The 13,839-nt window shown below is 56.7% G+C and overlaps 1 protein-coding gene across 1 annotated transcript in view; it reads left to right on the forward strand.

Moving 5' to 3' along the window:
- Window positions 1-13,839, forward strand: part of CTDP1 (CTD phosphatase subunit 1) — a gene marked incomplete at its 5' end in the record, with an annotated part of 45,712 nt that overhangs the window by 17,514 nt on the left and 14,359 nt on the right. The window contains 2 exons of the mRNA XM_079717948.1: window positions 39-242; window positions 11,752-11,914. Of these exons, the coding sequence (XP_079574074.1) occupies window positions 39-242; window positions 11,752-11,914 (367 nt within the window). The remainder of the gene's footprint in view (window positions 1-38; window positions 243-11,751; window positions 11,915-13,839) is intronic.

The following is a 13,839-nucleotide window of genomic DNA, read 5'->3' on the forward strand; positions in this document are numbered from 1 at the left end:
TCAGCCCCTCCTCACCGCCCTCGTTCTCGTCCCCCCAGGGAGGACGGCCCGGCCGCCTTTCCCGACAGGCAGGGCCTGCTTCCGACCACCCTGTTTCATCCAACACCCGTGCATCCCAAGGCCCCGCCTGGCCCTGAAGTTCGGATCTACGACGCCAGCACGGGCAAGCTCATCCGTAAGGGTGCTGCGGGCCCCGGGCCCCCCGGCTCCCTGCCGGTGCACGCGGAGCTCTCCTCCTTCAGGTACGCGCGCCCCGCACGCAAAGGTGTCCTCGCAGGGCTTAGCTGGCAGGCAGCGGAGGGGGGGTGCCTGTGGAGTCGGGCCGGGGGCACAGGCCTCACCCATGCCCGCGTCGGGCCTTTGTGCATTTTCTTCGTCCTGTCTCGGGTCCCGGGCCTGGGGCAGACGAGTCCGTGGCTTAGGCTGGACCTGCACACGCTCCACCTTTGCTCGGTGCCAAGGGGTGGCCTCAGGCGGCTGGACCTGACCCTCCTGCCTTGCCCTTCGGGTCCGTCCCCGCTGCCACCCCCAGAAGGGCCAGTTGGGAGCGGCTCTGCCCTGTAGCCCCGGCCCTCAGGTCACAGGTCACACTGAGGGCCCTGGTGGCCGTGGCAGTTGGTAAATAGCAAGATAGAGACCCAGGTCGGGGAGGAAGGCACTGCCCTGAGGGAACGTGGCCAGTGGTTTCCACACGTGTCTCCACGAGTGTCTGTTTCCTTTCTGCATGTTGACTGGAAATCAGCTGAGTTGGGGACCTTACAGAGCATCCTGTAAACACCTTAGCACTCTGAGACGTAAATGAGGGACCTGAAGCTTTGTTTTTGAAGAGTGGCCACTGCTTTGAAATGCTTGTGCTTCTGCTGAACGCACGTGGCCTTGCTTCCGGGTCCCCTCCTTTCTGGAGCCCCGAGCCCATCCTGAGAGCCACCCTTGCTGTTAGCGGCCCATGTGTGGTGGTGGATTTCTCCTGCTCTGGCGGCCTGGCAGGCCTGCACTGACCGCATGGCTCCACCAGAGTGCCCTTTACAGTGGGCAGTGACTCACCCGATTCCCTACCCTCTGGCCTTTCTCTGGCCTCGGCAACAGACCGCAGGGGCCGACACGAGCCCGGTTGACGCCAGCAGAGTGGATGTGGACGAGGGGCCCCGGGAGGCCAGCGGGGTGTCCGTTGACCCTGCGGCCGGGCTCCGGATGTGGACAGATGCCCGGGGTTTAGACCAGTTTCAGTTGGGCTATTGGTTGGTGGATTATTTTGTTCTAAAAGCATTGTTGCTGATTAAGCTGTGATTTTCTTCCGACAACACGATATTGAATTACTTAAGAAGATGCATTATGATCGCTTTGTGCTGCTTATACTCCCGTGGAGTTCCTTTCCAGAAGCAGGATTACTAGGTTAAAGATGGTGGCTGTCCTTGACTTTAACAAATGGGGGCAGTTACTTGTTACTTTGCCAGAGATCTGTGGGGACTCGTGTCCGCCCGGCAGGACCGGCCCCTCCCTCTCCCCGCTCCTCGATCTGTCTCAAGGCGCACGGCCGCCCTCTCTCTCCGGTGAGTCTCCGGCTGCCGAGCGGCGTGAGGCTCGCCTCTGCACGTGTTGATTAGCCCCCTGGATCTCATTTCAGTGGACTGGCTTTTTATACCCTTAATTGACGCCTTTTTCCTTACTGGGTTTTGGAAGCTTGGTCACTGTCCCTTCTGGGAAACGTTTGCTGTAAGGTAGGCGACGCCACCACTTGGATGCAGGAGGAGACGCCTGGCTGGCTCCGGGTCCCATGGTTGTTACCGAGCTATGCTGGTTCTTCATCCTCATTTGAATACGTGGGTTGCTGGGATTTTTTCTTTATAGTGAATGTTTATGGCCCAAATGTTTATAATTGCCGTTTCACTGTCAGATCCTTCTTGACGTAGAGCCGATGCTTGGGCATCCTCTGTCGCCAGAGCAGCAGCTAAGCGGGTTGCTGGTTGAGTAGAGGTCATGCTGAAGCACGTGATGGACTTGTCCCGTGCTTGCAGAGGGTGCGCCGTCAGCGCAGAAGTGCTTCAGTATTTAGAGCAACTCAAACGCGTGTCATCCTACAAACAGTTTGGGTTTTGTTTGGTAGCTCTGTATTTTACTGTCCAGAAGAATCTCACAGGTGGCTTGTTTCTCTAAACCTAGCCTGTCACGCATGCCTTGAACTCCTCACGTGTGTAGGCCTGGGGTTGTTAAGGATGTCCCGCTTGTCACCACCTGGTGTGTTTGTCGTGCGTTCGTCCTGACTCTGAGCTGTTCGTGTTGAGATCACCCCGATTTCTGAGGTCCCTCTACGTGAAAGTAAGCCCGATGGGTGTGCGGGACACACCTTCGAGGGGGACCCAGCCCAGGCAGGACGTGGGCCCAGGGTCTGCAGCAAGCACAGGGCTCCCGAGGCAGACACGGCCAGGCCTCGAGGACAGGGTCAGGGTTAGCGGAGATTTTAAGAGAACTTCCAGCGAGGTTACATCAGAGGCCGCCAGACACCCTGAGTTAGAGCGTGAGGCACGTGCTCAGAGGGAGGCCGACATCGCGGCGTGAGGGACACGCAGCCCTGGAGCCGCTGGGGGACGGGCGGGGACCTGCGTGAGCTCAGGACGCCGGGCCCTGCGGAGCCAGGACAGGCAGTGGGGCGGGGGTAGCTGCATTCCACGTGCTCCCGGGAGGGGACGCGGGGCCAGCAGGTGGTGGCCAGGCTGGGCGGCAGTGCCGGCTGCTGCTTCTCACATCTTCAGCCAGCAGAAGGTTTAGACGTGGTGGTCCAGTGCTGCACTGAGCCTGCCCGCCCGCTCGTGCTCGAGGGCTGTGGACAGCACGGCGCAGCAGCTCGCGGCAGCGTCCACTGAGGACCGGCTCTGGCTCGGGAGTCCACCCCAGAGTGAGCGCGGGCTTGAGATCAGCACCCGCCAGGGGAGGGTTTCTGGTCCTGGCGACGTGGCGCTGCTCGGATTGGATTAACCCTCCTGCGGAAGGGAACCAGAAGGCTGCGTAGAACGTGTTGCACGGCCACTTGAAGGTATCAGCCAGCATCCGGCACAGTTGGTCCCCGAGGGCCCCGTCCTGTGTGACTGGTGGGCAAAGCCGAGCCTGAGGCAGTGCCTCCCCGGCTCTGAGACAAGGTGGGGGTTTGAGGCCATCGGAACAGATCTCGGAGGGGAGAGTAGACAGGGGGAGCCCAGGGGCCCTGGAGTCCCAGGCCGTACAGGCTCCTGGGATCTTAGGAGCCTTCAGAGAACGGTGACTACCCTGTCAATAAGGCGAAGGAAAGGACAGGCGTTAAAACAGGCGAAAAGGTGGAGAATCTCAACAGAGGATTGCAGCCTTTGAAAATGCTTTGAAAATAATCTAATGGCTGTTGTAGAACTGAAAAACACAAAGCCTAAAATTAAACGGAAGACGGCCCATGGAAAATATGCAGACTGGGTGCACAAAGGAAAGAATGGGACGGGAGACATGGGGACCCGCAAGACCCCGGAGGAGAGGAGGGGGGGTGGGCAGGTCAGCGTGGAAGTCCCCCAGCCCACAGGGAGCAAGCGCTCACATCCCGGAGCTCGGCGTCCACAGGCCAGGTGATGGAGGAAGGCAGAACACATCACCTTCTTAAAACCAGACAGGGAAAGCCTGTTTGAGGTATCTGTGACACGATGCTATATATGTTATATAATGTCAATTAGTGCTAATATTAGTGGTATATCGATATTATATCATACTATTCAGTGACTTTATAATTGTACCCTGCTGTGTTACGTGTAACTGCATAGCTGGTTTTTATCTCTTAAACTTTAACGTTTCTATATAGCAAAAGAATTAAAGCAAGCTGTTGGTTGACTGTCACGAGTATGTTAGGGCTAATAAATTAATGGAAAATAAGGTCACCTAAGTAAGAGAAGATAGGCCTTGAGCACGGCTCTGGCCGCGCACGTGTGGGTGGAACTGGGAGGGACCGGGACCCCTGTGTGCGGGCACCAGGACGAGGCGGGGCTGGCCGCCCGTGGTCCTCCTGCAGCGGCCGCGCCTTTCCCGGGTTGGGAGGCTCCGTCCGTCGGGCTTCGGAGGCCTGGTTATATTTTAAGCAACAGAAAACATGGCTGTTGGTGGCATCCTGGGAGGAAGCGGTGACACCAGGTTCAGGGAAGCCACTGCTCTGACAAGGGGCCCGGGCTGGCGGCCGCCGTCACGGACCGAGGGGAGCGCAGGGAAGACTCGCGCCGAGACAAAGCCCGTGTGTGTTCGGGGCCCCGGCTGCCCATGCGGCGAGGGCGGGGCGATGCCCGGGGTGGCTGCTTCGCCTGCCCTGCCTGGGCTCGGGAAGGTGTCCCAAGAAGGCTGGCTGCGCCTGACGCGAGGGCACCCACGGTGAGCTGGCCGCCCACCCGGAGCGCCTCCTGACTGGACTCGGGACCTGCAGGCAGCGGAAACGCCGAGGGCTCGGACGCGGTGCTGGGTGAGGTGCAGTTGATGGGAAGGTGTCTTGAGGCCCCTCCGAGCGTCCAGCCCTGCGCTTTGCGCGGGGCTGGGGCGCCGCCCTTCTGGCTCGTGGAGGAGGGTGTATAAACAGTGGGGGGAGGTGGGCGGTGACGGGCATCTCCGCGAGCAGCTCCTTCAGGAAGTGCGCCCTGATGCTTCCTTGTTTCCCAGGTCACATCCGTGTGGCCACTGTCGTGATCGGACACAGAGGCCTGAGAGCAGCAGGTGGGTGCAAGGTGCCCATGCCCCCGTGCGGGTGCCCCTGCCCAGTAGGGGTGGACCTGGGAGGGGACGGGCCTGCGATGAGTCTGGGGTTTCCAACGCGGGTGAGAGGAGTGATGACACAGCCACAGAGATGAGAGCATTTCCGGTTTTCAGGAGGAGGTTCTGTGGTGGTCTTCGTTTGGCTCAGTCAACTTCCGGCCTTTAGCAGAGTTGACAAGCCTCCCTAGGCTGCCTGGCGATGGTCGCTGCCTAGATTCGCTTAGATGGGCATCACCTGGAGTAAAACGACGCTATGGTCCCTGACACTTGAGATGAGGGAACAGAACACAAGGGATGGGCCGTACCAGCAGCAACCTGGGCCCCTCTTCAGAGAGTCACGTTTCACTGCGGTCTCGCTGGTTGTGTGGTCGCGCTTCTGTTCCAGGGGATGGTCTGTAGATTTGTAATTTGAGTCAGAAGCACACTGACAGGAAAGATCTGTGCATTAAAATGGCACGGAAGTGCAATTTTACAGTAACAGTTACGTAATTTCAAGCATCACGAAGTCAGTAGTGTCCTGAGCTTTACCTGAGCTGCCCCTGGTTTTAGAATCTGTTTTCTTACCATTGAAAATAAAAGCACACATTGATTTATTTCTCTGATATGTGAAGAACAAAAGCACATTGTCTTAAACTGTTTGGAATGTTTAAAAATTAGATACAAAAATGGTTTTCCGATTATTAAGCCTTGGTGGAAGACAGTGGCAGCAGGCTTGGGATTTCTCCGATGAGAAGAAGTGATTAAGTGGCGTCTGAACACAGACCCGAGGATGCGGGGAGAGTGCGTCTTTCACCGTACGACACTAATAACAGGCGACAGGTCACCACATATTTGTTCTCAGATGTGCAGATGTACGTGAACAGCGGTAATTCAGTTTCAAGTGACATCACAGTGTTCCAGCTCTGCCCAGCTTTTCTATGGAAAATACACGCGTCGGGCTGTAGTTTATTCTAGTGACTTGACTTTTGAGGAAATTTGTGCTTTTTTGAACTTGGAGGTGTGAATTTCACCAAAATATTAAATTTTTTTGGTAATTATCAGACTGCCTAGGTACACAGAAGAGCGTTACTGTGACTCACTAAGCCTGCTGGCCGTGCTGTAGGTTTTGTAAGGGGGCAGTGCTGCCACACCCAGACCAGTGCCTGGTCCTGATGACGACGGACCACGGCGGGAGACCGGGATGCGCTTTCTGGATGATCTTTGTCGCGCTCAGTATACTCTTTCTCGCCTTGCTTGTATGTATGGGAAACTGCATGTTCTCCTGAAGTTGATGAATGTTGGTACAGCTTGTTGACAGTTCTGCGTTCAGAACTGATGAAAGGACCAGTTTGTATAAGAAAAAAGCACAACTCTGAGGGGACGGGCACCGAGCAGGCCCTTCCTTCCCGCTTAGCTGGCGGCAGGGCGCACCCAGCCCCGTCTGTGCCTCATGCATCCATCCACACGGCCGCGCCCTTGAGCCCTGGGCCCCCGGCCCTGCACCGGCCACGCCGCTGGGCCGGTCGGCCCTTTGCTGGTCCTGCCTCCTGGAGTGGCCCCTCACCCACCGTGTGCAGAGGGCAGGAGCAGGGGCCCCTCCCCCAAGGGTGGCGTCTCAGCGGTGTTGTGAGCCCGGAGCCCCACAGACCCTATTGTGACAGGGCACCTGGAGCTGTCAGTCGTTACATTGTTGCCAGTGCTCATCTGGGAGTTGTAAGGCTCTCTAGTTCCTGCTTTGCTATTCTGGTTCTGGGCTGGGGTGCTGGCCCTCCGTGGGACTTGGAGTCAGAGGTCCCTGGGGAACGTGGGGCGGAGCTCCCCCTCACGGGATTTCTGCACGAGGAATGCTGTCAGGGTGTGGACTTTGGAGCTGAGAGCAGTTGCTGGGCTCTGTCCGTCCCAGGCGGCTTCAGTTCAGAGCCCCCCTGAGCTAGGGCCCTGCAACAGGCGTGGCTCCAAGGGGGGTCACTGAGCCCAAACTGGGCTTCCCGCAGGCGACGACCTCAGGGGTGTGTCTGAGGTTGAGAGGTGCAGGGCGGGGGCAGCACCCTTCGCGGAGACAGCGGGCCGCGAGGGGCCCCGGGCTTCCCGGCATCATGCACCGAAATGTATCTCCCTGCACGGACAGCCACTGAAATTCCGAATTCCTTTTCATTTACCCATTGTTTGTTGTGTGCTATAAGTTGTGAACGTTTTGTTTTCCTTTTTTTTTTTTTTTTTTTTTTGCATTACGTGGGCTTCTCACTGCTGTGGCCTCTGCCGTTGCGGAGCACAGGCTCTGGACGCGCAGGCCCAGCGGCCATGGCTCACGGGCCTAGCCGCTCCGCGGCATGTGGGATCTTCCCAGACCGGGGCACGAACCCGTGTCCCCTGCATCGGCAGGCGGACTCTCAACCACTGCGCCACCAGGGAAGCCCCGTTTTGTTTTCTTAAGTAAAGGTTTTATTTTGAGACAATCGTAGACTCACAGACAGTTGTCAGAAATAACAGCGATCCCAGGGACCGTTAACCCGCTTCCCCCATTGGCATCATCTCACAGAACCGGCTGTAGGGTGCAGCCAGTCTCGAGCTGGGACGCCGACCCTGGCCTGGTCCAGACATAGCATTCATCCCCCCCAGGGCCCCCCGGCCCACCTCCAGCCCTCCCAGCCCCACCCCCAAGCCTAACCCGGCCACCACCGGCCTGTCTCTGTCCCTGTACTCCCGTCAGCCCGAGAACACGGAGTAAGTAGAGTCATGTGGCGTGCAGCTCCACTCAGCACAGTTCCCTGGAGATTCTGCCCCAATGTGGCCGTGTCCGCTGCTGAGGAGTGTTTCGTGGTCAGAGGTACCATGGCTTCTGTGGCCTTCACCCGCCGAAGGTCATCTGGGGTGTGTCCAGCTCTGGAATGTTACTGATACAGCTGCTGCTGTTGTAAACGTCTGTGCACGTCTCTGTTTCTCCTGAATCGGTGCCCAGGAGTGGGACTGCTGAGTTGTACAGTGAGTGTGTTTAGTCTTACAAGAAGCCATCCGTTTTTTTCTGCAGTGGTGGTACCTTTTACGTCCCCACCAGCGGGTGGGGGACATTGTTTCTCTGCATCTGGTGCCCCCGCTTCCACTTGAGCCGCCCTGAGGGTGTGGGACGTGTGGTTTCATGCTCACCCTTTCTCACGGCCCTTTGCCTCTGTGGAGTCTCCTCAGCGAGATGTCCCGTCGCCTGCCCGTGCGTTCGAGGCCCTTAGGGTGTCTCGGGTCCTTGTCCTTCGTCAGTTGCGAGCCTTGTGGAAGCTTCTCGTGCTCTGGGGATGCCTTCCACCCTCGTAACAGAGTCGTTGGCAGAACAGACGTTTCTCATTTGGGGGAGGTTCTCTGACTGGTTGTCTTTGCGTGAGTCATGCTTCGGTGTCAACTCTGTGGACCCTGCCTGGCCTGGATCCTGGTAGTTTCATGTATTGTATGTAAGTCCGTGGTCCGTTTCGAGTGAGTTTTGGCCTAACGTGAGAGGTCTGAGGGTGGGGCCGTTTGTGGGCAAGGCCCTCTTTCCTCCGTGGGCTTGTTCTGCACCTTTGTTGGACTCGGGACCGTATTCCTGTGGGTCTGTTCCTGGGTCCTGTGTCTCTTCCAGTGGTTGGTGGGCATCTTCGCCTTTTTCTCAGTCTGAGGGTGAAAATGTTGAGCCTCTCACCGTCACATGTGGTGTCGGCTGCGAGTTTCTGTAGCTGCTCCTCCTTGGATTCCTGTCTTCCCTGTGTTTCACCGTGAATGGGTGTTGAATTTCTTCATCGCTTTATCTGTGTTGACCTCAAGCTCACGCAGTTTTTCTTCTTTGGCCTGTTACTTGAGTCGCATTTCGCTTGTAACTGGAGTAGCATTTCTCTCACTGCTTTCAAGATTTTTTTTCCTTGTCTTGAATTGCAAATTTGATGGTTATGTGTCTTAATATGGATGTGGGTATTTATCCTGTTGTGGATTCACTTAAGAGTCTCGAATCTGAAAGTTTCACGTCTTTTTTGCCAAATTTGGGGCATTTCTTTCCGGCCATTATTCTTCAAGTACTTTTTCAGCTCTGCGTGTTTCTCCTCTCCTTCTCGGGCACCAGTGACATGAACGTGGACTCTCACTCTCGTCCCGTGGGCCTGAGGCTGTGTGCGTTTTTCCTCTTCAGTCTGTTTCCTGTCGTTTACATGGAGAACTTTCTAGGGTGTCTTCAGATTCAGATTTCCTTCCCTTTGTCCGCTCCGTCGCGATACTGAGCCCACCCAATGCATGTTTTTGTTTGTTTTCACTTCTAAAATTTCCATTTGGTTCTTTTATTTTCTATTTCATCCTTGAGGCTCTTTGTTTCTTTCATTTATTTCAAGTGTGCTTGTAATTGCTTATTGAAGCATTTCTTTTTATTGCGGATACTTTGGAACCTTTGTCAGACGATTCTGTCATTCCTGTCACCTCAGTTGACATCTCCTGATTGTCTTTTTTCAGTCAGTTGGAGATCTTCCTGGCTCTTGGTGTGACAGGTGGTTTTCAGTTGAAACCCGGAGACAGGTCTCTTTCTGAGAGTCTGGACCTTGCTGAAGCCTTCTGTTTAGCTGGCGTTCGCAGGCTGTGCTCCCGCAGCTGAAGTTATAAGACACCTCCTAACCACTGCCGGGCAGGGGCAAAAGAAGTCCAGGGTCCCACTCGGCCTCCGCTGACGCCGGCCTGGGGGTCAGTGTTACTGCCAGGCAGCCTTGGCACGGGGTCCACGACAGTCTGATGCCTCCCGGTTTTTGCAGGTGGGTGGGCTCCACTGACAACTGCAGTGCGTCACGGACCTGCTTAGAAAATGTAGGACTAGGATCTCGGACCAGGCAGGGTCCACACACTGGACAGTGGAAGCATGACCCATAGAAAACTGATGAGGAGCTTCCTCCAAGCGAGAAACCTCTGCTCTGCCCACGACTCTGCCGCTGGCTCCGTGACCGCTGGCGGGGAGGCGGGCCCGGCCCCGGCGCGGCGGGGCGGGGTGAGGCAGCAGGCAGGGTTGCTGTCCGGCCCTGTGCCAGCGGCTGCAGCTGCTCATGAGCCGGGCCTGCCCGTGGGTGTGTCCAGTTGCCGGTTCCCGGGATGAGCAGCGGGAAGCACCAGAGAAGCCACCGTGGGGCCTGGGGCCCGGGCTGTGCGTGCGGAGCCGATTCAGAAGCCACAGGGAATCTGCTTGATCGCGTCTCGCAGCGACGTTCCCGTTGGGGGGAGACGCGCAGGCAGGTGGCCGGGGGCTGTGAGCTGGGCCTCCAGCTGTCGGTCCTGGGGGCTTCATAGCCTGGTGTTCACCAGGTTAGAAAGCAAAACAGAGGCGCCTTTAACGTACTTGCTTTTCATTCATCTCAGAAGAGCAATAAACCACTGCCCGTTAACACTGTTTTAACGAAGAATAGCTCTTCTCCAAATCGAAAAGAAATGGAATGAGAAGGGCGGCTCGTCGGCATTTCTGTGAATCTCTCTGGCTTCGCGGAAGACGGGATTCCCACCTGCCTCCTGGTCCGCCTGGTGTGACCTGCCGTCCGGTGGGGACGCCCGGTGTGTCTCTAGAAGAGGGAGGGTCTTGCAAATGCCCTGAGGGGGTTCTCAGGAGCCCCCAGCGTGGTGGCCGATTTTCAGCATCTTCCACGTGGAAGAACATCCTGCCTTTTCAGGTGCTTGTGCACGGCTCAGGCCGAGCCCACACCCTGCTGCCTTGAGGACCAGTTGGCCCCCAGGCCCATGAGCCCTCCGTAGGGGGTGCACGTGTTCTCACCTTCCCCGTTCTGGGTCTGAAGGGAGGCTGTGCTAGTACAAAGGTACTTCTGCCGTTTTCCGTATTCGTAAGAGGAGCCCTGGGCGGTGGGGTGACGGTGAGTGGGGGTGGGCTGAAGTGTAGCCTGATGCCCAGGTCAGAAGACAGGACAGGAAGCCCTTAAGCCGCACGAGTACGTGGAGGCGGGCAAGGCGGGCAGGCCATCGAGAGGCTGGGGACAGAGTCTGACTTCGGAAGTCTACTTCTAGGTGGTCCTTCATGTTTCTGGGTCAGAGATCTTCACCACATCAGATAGTGTGTGGTTAGCCCAGTACAGTTGCTTCCTTTCAGTTTTGTGATTCAGACTTATTATTACCACCATTTTTCTTCAGAGTAACAAGGTTTTGCTACGTCGTCTTCAGTTTCCTGGTGGCCGTGAGGTGCCCTGGCCAGCTCCAGAGGAAGGCACGGCCACCCGCTTCACGAAGCCCCTTAAGTTCTGAGGCCGTCACGGGCACTGACCCATGTTGGGGACCTGACACGGGATGGGAGCGTGTGCGGGGGACAGGGGTGCTCTGGGGTCTGTTCCAGGTGGAACGGAGAGGGTAGCTCAGAGGACAGTCACTGTCACGCCAGCCTGGGGCTCGGCTCCAGGACAGAAGCATTCTGGGAACAGAAGGCTGGTTCCTCATGCAGTGTTGATATTTAATAGTTTAATAAAACCACACGCATGACCCTGAACGTTCCTGTCCTCTGTGGGTGGATGGACTTTCACTACAACGCAGGGCACTCTGTGTCTTAAATTCACCATCATGTTATTTCTACTTTTATAGCCTGGATGATATAGAAATGGTTTGTTTCTTGAAATCTTACGGCTGCTTGATCTTACTCTGAGGATAAACAGCCCTCCGGCTCGTTTCTGGGCAAGAGTTCACCGTCTCTCTTCACCTTTGCCCTTTGTTCTCAAATGCATCGCGCCAGGCGGATGCTCTGGACAGTGCGGTTTGTTGATGGGATGAGCTAAGTGTTCACTTTTAGCCCAAAGAAGGGCAAGCCTGACTGGCCCACAGCCTGGCTGGACCAGCAGGGATTTGGTTTCGTAAACAAACCCATATCAAGCCTGAGTAGGTACCGTCCACGAGACAGCGTGTGTTTCCACAGCTGAGATATCGTGTGTGTGTGTGTGTGCGTGCGCGCGCGTGCCTATCCCGAGAACCGGGAATCTGATTCAGGGCTGGAAAGGTGACCTCAGACCAACTTTCCTCATATGGGGCCTGTGAAATTCCTTTCAGAGCGGTTCAGCCACATCACCAGCAGATGTTTGGTGAAGACTTGCCAGCTAATCAAGATGGAGAGCAGCCTGGTCCTTCTAGAAGGAAGCGCCAGCCCAGCATGTCGGAGACCATGCCGCTGTACACGCTGTGTAAGGAGGACTTGGAGAGTATGGACAAGGAGGTGAGCCCCGGCCCAGCCTTCTGGTCTCCACGGGACGTGTGGGAGAGGAGGTGACAACAGCAGGAAACGACCAGTTGTTGTATTGGCAACATAGAAGGCAGTTTTCTGCACCGACGGGCATGACCTCCCCCTTCCACCCCGAGGCCCACGGCGGTGTCTGGCATTGTCGCTAATAAGGGGGCCCCTGGCGTCGAGTGGGTGGGTGCCAGGGGAGCCGCCAAGCAGCCTACAGTGCCCGGGCGGCCCCCGCGTCCACAGGGCCCAGGTCAAGACACCCTCTGCCCTCTCAGGTTGCACGTAGGTTTTGAAACACACCCAGATCATGACTGGGAATTGGCTGTTACACCACTAACAGGTTTCAGGCAACGTGGGTAGAAGTGGTGTTTTTTTCCAAATGCTTAATCGTGGGAATAATGATAATAGGACCCAGAATCCCTTTTGAAGTGAAGATTAAATACAGAGGGGATTCTCCTTAGGACCAGAACAAAACTAAACTATAGATAATTTTGCAAGTCAGCTGTTTGTCTCTGGCCCACGAGGGAAGCAGTGGGAGCGCCCACCAGCCTGCCCTGTGTCCCGTGCCTGCCCCAGGGCCTGTGTGCCCCTCGTCCATCCTAGGTCAGGCCCCTCAGAGAAGGCCCCAGCCTGTGGAAGGTGGCTTGGGCAGCATGGCTCTGGGGCTGCCGTTCTACGCAGGCACCGTTGTGGACACCACACCTCACGTCCCACTGAACGGAGCTGGGCCCGGATCAGGACCGACACCCATCCGGCCCTCGGATCTGCGTCTCAGAGACAGACAGCTCCCGCGGCCACTCGGCCACTCGTACTGCGCAGACAGAAGTCGTCCTCGGACCACCGTGGACGCCAGGGACAGCCCTGAGGACAGAGATGCGTTTCAGCGTACTTCCAGCGGTAGCAGAAGAATGTTATATTCAGTATAGAATCCTACCAGCGACTCAGACCATCATCTTCAGACGATAATTTATCCCGTGACGCTTAAACCTGCTTTCAGATGTGCCGAATTTCTCTGTTTGCCGTTTTCTGCCTTTTTGAGCATTTGGCCAGTACACTGCTGGGGTTTGTTCATAAAAATGTTTTCTCCTAGAAACATGTTTTTAGCTGTCAGCCTGTCTTCCTGATCAAGGATGTTCCTTGTTCTCCGTGAGGGACGCTCCCTGCTGGGGGTTGGCGGGGGGCAGCTGGACCCTCACTGCTCTCCTCCTGCCCACCCCCGCACCCCAGGCCTCCCAGGTGGACAGGGTGGGTTCCCTGCTGGACACCTGCAGAGACCCGGTTCAGTTTGTCAGGCAGTGGCGACGATTTTGCTACTTGTTTGTTGCACATCAAAGGGTGTCAAATCTTAACATGAAATAACAGTGTTAAATACACTTCCCGTCACTCTGAAACCTGGCTCTTCTTTCAGAAATGAAAATTAGCCTTAAAACCTTAGTTTTGGCTCTTCAGGAAGAAAGGTTTTGAAGGAGAGAGAAATCCTGGACTGGGGATTCCAGCAAACATGGCTGTCGTTTTATGAATGAGGGAACCAGGAGTTGGTGTCCAGCTGTGCTCAGGGGGTCCTGCTCGATTCCCGGTGACATCTGGGCCCCAGAGAGACCGCTCGGTCAGTGCCGGGCGCCAGATTACCAGGGGAGCGGGCACCCGGCTCTCCATCTTCCCTGCGTGGCAGGGCGGGGGCCGTGTGGGGCTTTAGGATTCGAGGCTGGACAGAGCTGGCCAGAGACCGTGCCCACCACCTGCAGCTCTGCCCAGAGGAGGCCAGGCTGTGGTCCCCAGGGCCGCACGAAGGGCGGGAGGCCCCCGTGGAGCCGCAGCAGGCGGTTGAGGCCAGAGAGGTGTTCCCTGTCCTTAAAGTTCAGGGAAACAGGACTACTGAAGAGGGTGCTGCCTGGGTGCTCATCTGGGCG

The sequence above is a fragment of the Hyperoodon ampullatus genome (genome assembly GCF_949752795.1).
Source record: "Hyperoodon ampullatus genome assembly, chromosome: 13".
NCBI lineage: Eukaryota > Metazoa > Chordata > Mammalia > Artiodactyla > Ziphiidae > Hyperoodon > Hyperoodon ampullatus.